Here is a 6,613-nt window from a genome sequence, read left to right on the forward strand (position 1 = left end):
TTTTTTTTTTTTTTCAGATTAGTAGTTTGGGTGATTGTCTGACAGTTTCAATCTTTTGATGTTTTATCACAATAGTCCTATGTATGGCTTATGTAATTTTTATTTCTGACCAGGTTATTAGTGTTGAAGAATGTTCTTGTTTTTGAAACAGGATTTCTCTGTGTAGCCCTGGCTGTTGTGGAACTTACTAGGTTAGACCAGGCTGGCCTCGAACTCAGATGTACGCCTGCCTCTGTCTCCTGAGTGCTGAGACTAAAGACGTGCACCACCACACCTGGACTGTTGAAGAAACTTTTAATCTAAAGTTTTCATGCAGGCCAAATGTCCTATGAGCCAGTCTGTGCTTTCAGGTTTATTGAACAAAAGAAACAACACTCCGCAGGTCTGAAGCAGGTCACTATGGTTATTGAGTCGTGACTTTCTATTGTGTTTCATTCATGTTCAGGCAAAAACAGTAAGTTTATTGTTGATAAAGCAGACCTAGTTGTGTACTTTAAGAGAAAAGGAAATCAGAATGTGACCTTAACAGAAAGGAACATTAGTAGTTTATTTTGACTGCTGTTTCTAGCCTGAGGCAAAATAAGAAAGTAGGCTTAATAATTGAAAAGCTTAACTTAGGTTCTCAGAAATTAAAGTGAGCTCTAAGAAAATTAGGATTAATTTTCTTTTTTTTTAAAGATTTATTGTTATGTATATGAGTACACTGTAGCTGTCTTCAGACGCACCAGAAGAGGGCATCAGATCTCATTACAGATGGTTGTGAGCCACCAGGTGGTTGCTGGGAATTGAACTCAGGACCTCTGGAAGAAGAGTCAGTGCTCTTAACTGCTGAGCCATCTCTCCAATCCCAGGGTTATTTTTCTTGTTGAAAATTTTTATTTTCAGGCTGTTGAGTGTGCTTCATAGTATGACAACTGTGTAGGTTGGACAAGATACACATTTTGTTTATTAAGTTGCAGGGGAGTTATTCCACTTTGAATTAAGAATTGAGCTGTTCATAACACGCCCTTTATTTTAGCATTCACTGCTCTAGCAGAGTGGCTTTGGGTTTGAGATGAAAAGCTATAAACATCTGAGGATCATGGAGCCCTGTGCTGTAGTACAGATAAGAAATCAGTAAAATCATGGATGGTCCTTAGCCAGATATAAACATTAACTATTTAGTTTAGTAAAATGGTAGATAAGGTAAAACAGCTAATTATATTAAGAGAAAAATGATCTGTTTGACATGTGGAGACTGTAAATAGTAACTTCAGTTCAGTGGGTGACAATAGATTAAGAAAGGAGTGCCAGGCGATGGTGGCGCACACCTTTAATCCCAGCACTNGGGAGGCAGAGNCAGGCAGATTTCTGAGTTCAAGGCCAGCCTGGTCTACAGAGTGAGTTCCAGGACAGCCAGAGCTATACAGAGAAACCCTGTCTCAAAAAAAAAAAAAAAAAAAAAGTGATCTACATAAATTGTAAGAAGCTGAGGCAGGAGTCTGTGAGCAGAGCTCATCTGCCAGTTGAGATTGGCGCTGCTGAATAGAATGGCCACGTAGCTGCTCTGTCCCCTTGATCAGCCCCAGCTCCCACTTAACTTTCTCCATGACATATTCTTTGACCATGTTTTTGTGGCTGTTCCCAGTGTCTTTTCCCAGTGCCTGTGCTGCTAAGGCAGGGTCTTTCTTTGGTTTACTCAACAGCCATAGATAAGTCAGATACTCTAGGAAGTGCCTGTTGTTTCCAGCCCCTCACTCGATTCCCTCACCTGTCTGTTTTTAACCTCAGCAGTAACGCTGAAGAAGACGTAGTCCTCCAAACCAACAAGCAGATTTACTCCCAGCTTTTGAGAGCGACTGCCAACAGAAACTCAACTCTGCTGGAAAGAATTGAAGTTGTCATCTGTTTGCTGGAGCAGCTTGCATCCGGTAGCAGCAGATCGAGTGGCAGTGCTGCCCCCTGACCTGCAGTTGTACCGGAAGACTGTCTTGTCAGTGCCTTCCCATCTTGGAGCTGTCTGTCCACTCGGTGCTGAGACTTATTAAATATGAGGAGATACCATTTAATCAGGTCCACAGTGGATACTCGTTTCCCGTGGCAGGCAGAGGATGTGGGGGTGGTTCGACTTCTTCCTGTGAAGGTGAGAAACTATAATGGAACCAAAAGCTTTCTAAATGTATTTCCTCGAGAAGTACATGGTTCCTTAGTGATAACACCTCCTGTGATATCTTGAGACTTGAAATATTCTTGAAGTTTGTTAAAACACTTAGGTGTAAGATGAGATTATTTTGGATAAAATGTTTCTCTGGCCAAGGGAACTCTTACTCGAGTGATTTCATGGATTCAAATGGCATGTAGAAACAGTGTGCATCAGTGTTTACTTCTAAGTGACACAGAAGTGTACCCTTTCCAAGCTGTGGCATGCGTGGGAGGTTTTGAAGACTGAAAATTGTGCAGGTCTCCTTTCAGTGCATGCTCTGAAAAGACTCATTTCTCTTTGACTGTGTATGACATTGGTAAAGAATAGGTACTATCACTTTCTCATTTTAAACTTGAAACTGTGAATAAGGTAAGAGAATTATTTTGAATAAACTATTTATTTAAAATACTTTGGTAGTTCCCACTTGCATTCTTCACACTGCTGTGATTTGATCTGCTTGCTTATGATATCAAACCTTTACAAAGTACATAGCTCCTAATGTTCAAGGCAAAGGTCTCCCATACATTCCTGCTCCTGGGACATTCTGCTGTGCCCTGCTGCTCTAGGGATCTTGTCCAGTCCTACTGCAAGACAGTCTTCCGGTACAACTGCAGGTCAGGTCAAGCTGTAACTAACAGTTGCAAGGAAGTGCAGCATTTGCACCAGGCAGACTCTTGATATCTGGTATCTGGGCACTGTCACATCCCCTTCCACACCAGCCCCACTTACAGATGTGGGTTTCTGTCACTGGAGCAAGCAGGTCTCCATTGCAACAAGGCAGAGTCTCTCACTATTTGTCTAGTTCCTTGTTTGGTTTACATTGTCATTGGAGAAAATTTGCATCTGTTTACAAGAATTAATCATTGCAACCCTTAAAACTTTGGTGAAGAAGTGGATGCTCACAGCCAGCTATTGGATGGAACACAGGGCCCCCAATGGAGGAGCTAGAGAAAGTACCCAAGGACCTGAAGGGGGCTGCAACCCTGTAGGTGNAACAACAATATGAACTAACCAGTACCCCCTGAGNTNGTGTCTCTAGCTGCATATGTAGCAGAAGATGGCCTAATCNGCCATCACTGGGAATAGAGGCCCCTTGGTCTTGCAAACTTTATATGACCCAGCACAAGGCAAGGCCTGGGCCAAGTAGTGGGAGTGGGTGGGTAGGGGAGCAGAGGTTGGGGGGGGGGAAGGGGTATAGGAAACTTGGGATAGCATTTGAAATGTAAATAAAGAAAATAATAATAATAATAATAATAATAATAATAATAATAATAATAATAATAATAATAAAAACTTTGGTGAAACTGTAAAGCTTTGAGCCACCTCCTCAGTCTCCTTTCAGGACTACTGTGTCCTCTGCCCTGCAGCAAGTGCACACACAGTAACCTCCCCACTGGAGAGCCCTCTGGCTGCTTCCGCTGAGTATAGCGCCTCTGGAGCAGATGAACTCAGCAGGGTTTCCCTGCTCCCCTAGAGACAAGCTGGAGTGTTAGGACTACTTGTCTCCAAGCTCCTCTCCTTAGCTGAAAAGCCTTCTGATAGGAAAATTGATTTTAAGCAAGGAAGTAGAAATTTTGGCTCTTTCCCTTGTCATAGCAATAACATGAAAATTTCTTCAGGAGAAATAAAAGATACTTCTCAAATATGCTGTCTTGGTTGTGTTGGTTTTAATTAAAGCCTCCTGAAGTATATGTGTTTTAACTGTTCCTTTAGAAGATTCTGTGGCCTGGTCACTCAGGTTTCTGAACCCTTTTCAGTTTGATTGTTCAGATATCATCATATATGACATTGGCTGTTGTGTGTTAAGAATTTAAGCCAGCAGGTGGTGGTGGTGGTGGTGGTGGCGGCGGCGATAGTGGTAGCGGCGGCGGTGGCTGCTGCTGCTGCACATGCCTTTTTTCCCAGTACCTGGGAGGCAGAGGCAAGCAGATCTCTGAGTTCCAGGACAGCCAGGATTACACAGAAAAACACCGTCTTGAAAAAACAAACTAAAGAATTCATAAGCCATATTGTGTGGAAGTTAAAGGGTTAGTGCCTGTCCTAGAGTAGGAAAATTGCAGTTACCCAGCTAGCTTCCAGAGCCCTGTTGTGGCCTGACCTGCAGGACAGAAGCAGGGAAGTGTTCACTACTCTGCAAGGACAGAACATAGGTTACAGTGAACCAGAAAAGCCATGATCTGCAGAGCGAGTTAGTGGGCGAGCCAGTGCACAAACAAGGTGCTTTCAGCAGCAGGAGGCAGTCGCCACAAGGTGCAGACATACCACTGTGGATGCTGGCAATGCCTGTTGTGTCACCCAAACAGACTTTGGGGATCTTTGGTTCATGTCACATGTTTCGTGTAGCTTTTGCTAACCCACCTAAGCTCCATGAGCAGACTATGCTTCCAGCCCCACCCAGCTTCCTTTGAATCCACAGATAAAAGGTACACACACAGTTGTTCCTTTTCAACTTGCCTTTTGTTACAATTGCTGGGTGCTACTATCTCCTGCCTAGAAAAGCATGCCATTATCAATATTCTTATCTCTGAACCTCCTGCCTGCCCTAAACTTAGTTCTGTTATATCCCCAACTCCCTGCCTGTAAGAGCAGTCAAAGGCCTCTGATCCACCCAAGATCTCACATGTCCACTCAACTTTTTTTTAAATGCCTGTTGAACTCCTCCCTTTCATATGCTTCTTTTCCTTGAGGGACCTGGAAGTCCCGCCTATTCTTTCTGCCCAGCAATTGGCTTCTTTACTGACATCAGGAACCAATTGGGAAACAGGACAGCATCAGAGCCACCCCTACAGTCAAATGTTAAAGATGTCATTATGACATGTGTTTTGCAGTTAATTTCAATTCTGTGCTGTCCTAGACCAGAACTCAGTTTAAGTGCTCTAAGAGCCATTTCTGTACCACACAAAGGTGGGACCCCTGGTGGCACTATTGGGCCTGAATGGAGTTCATGTGGCATCAAAAGAAAAGACAGGGATTGCCTAGGATAAACTTTTTGATGTTTCTAAAAAGCTCGTCCAGCAACTGATCCTTAAACCTATTTTTAAAGTTCAAGTAATGCTTTCTTGTTTGGTTTAGCTTACGAAGCCATAGTTGCTTTAGCTATTAAGAATCTGGTTGGTTTGCTTTGCAGAGAAGGCTGACACTTTCTCTTAAAGCCATTCCCAAGTCCTAGTCTTGATGTTCTAATTTACATGTTCAGTGTAGAGGTGTGAACATCACAAACATCAAACCACTTCTCTGAAATAGATTTTTTTGGAAATAAGCCATGCAGAGGAAGCCGAGTGTTCTGCTGTCTGTCCTTGTCGGTAACTACTTTCCAGTATGAGTTGCCTTTGAAGAAGAAAATGGAGTTGTGTGCATAGGAGTAGTATGCTGAATCAAGGTTTCTGAATGGATGGTTTTGAGGCATTATTGCTGGAAACACTTGGCTCATCTTCTTTGGATAAGAATTAAGTACTTGGTTTCGGTTGACATCAAATGCAAATACCTGCAAAGTAAAGCAGATAGATTTGCCAAGGATTGTTGACAATCTGACTTCGCACTGAATTCTGTAGACGTCAAGTTCTAAATGTTTCCATCTGTCTGCCATTGTCTCATAGAGCTGAAGTAATGAGGATATCACTAAGAAGTTGGATGTGGTGATACTTACTAGAGACTCCTTGAAGAAGTAAATTAACTGCTGCCTCCGATCATAAAAGGCAGTGTCCAGGGGGCTGGGGATGCCAGGGAACCCTTCTGAAATCAGTTTAGGGTAGCTCCTTCCTTGTTCATCTTCTGTGTGTGCCTGGTCATTCTCACTGTCATATCTCCAGTATTGGTTTCCTGAGAGTCAACCCAAAACTGTCAATGTGGTTTATTAATCGCAGACTATAAGAAATATGGCATGGGCTAGAGATGTAACCCAGTACTCCTAAACCCAACCCAAGTGAGACTTCACCCACCATCCTACGAGAGCCTGGCATGCCAATTTGCTTCATGTCACTCCAAAGAGCAGCTGCCAATAGATCCTAAATCAGCCCTGCATGGTCCTCTCCCATGATTCCAGAGAAACAGGACTTTTTCACTCAGCCATCTGCTCAGGCCTCCCATGACTTCAGTTTGACCCTAGTTATGTTTCCCCAGCCCATCAGTGCTGTGTTGAAATGCTAGTTGCCTCTCACAGTGAAAGCTGTGAACACCATGGAGTATCTTGAGTCAATCTACAGACCATTCCTTTCCACGGTAGAGGCACCTACAAAATGTATTCACTCCCTATCCTTCCTAAGATCTGGGGACACAGCCCACCTGCAGTCTGCCTAGTCAAACGAAAAGCCAGTGGTTACCAGTACATTACGATGGGTTACCAGTGGTTACCAGTACATTACGATGGGTTACCAGTGGTTACCAGTACATTACGATGGGTTACCAGTGGTTACCAGTACATTACGATGGGTT

At 43.3% G+C, this 6,613-nt stretch overlaps 2 protein-coding genes across 5 annotated transcripts in view; one reads left to right on the top strand and one right to left on the bottom strand.

Moving 5' to 3' along the window:
- Positions 1-2,691, top strand: part of Edrf1 (erythroid differentiation regulatory factor 1) — a 37,189-nt gene extending 34,498 nt beyond the window's left edge. For 2 of the 3 annotated variants that reach the window (XM_021200542.1, XM_021200533.2), the window contains one exon: positions 1,771-2,590. In XM_021200542.1, coding sequence (XP_021056201.1) covers positions 1,771-1,945 — 175 coding nt within the window. In that variant the 3' untranslated portion in view covers positions 1,946-2,590. Of the gene's footprint in view, positions 1-1,770 lie in introns of all 3 variants that reach the window. The other variant, XM_029538077.1, reaches the window with a different exon arrangement.
- A 2,539-nt stretch (positions 2,692-5,230) lies between these two features.
- Mmp21 (matrix metallopeptidase 21) overlaps positions 5,231-6,613 on the bottom strand; it is a 6,368-nt gene continuing 4,985 nt past the window's right edge. The window contains exons 6-7 of one of the 2 annotated variants that reach the window (XM_021216594.1): positions 5,829-6,001; positions 5,231-5,666 (exon numbers count right to left, since the gene is read on the bottom strand). In XM_021216594.1, coding sequence (XP_021072253.1) covers positions 5,367-5,666; positions 5,829-6,001 — 473 coding nt within the window. In that variant the 3' untranslated portion in view covers positions 5,231-5,366. The remainder of the gene's footprint in view (positions 5,667-5,828; positions 6,002-6,613) is intronic. The other variant, XM_021216603.1, reaches the window with a different exon arrangement.

The sequence above is a fragment of the Mus pahari genome, chromosome 1, assembly GCF_900095145.1.
Source record: "Mus pahari chromosome 1, PAHARI_EIJ_v1.1, whole genome shotgun sequence".
NCBI lineage: Eukaryota > Metazoa > Chordata > Mammalia > Rodentia > Muridae > Mus > Mus pahari.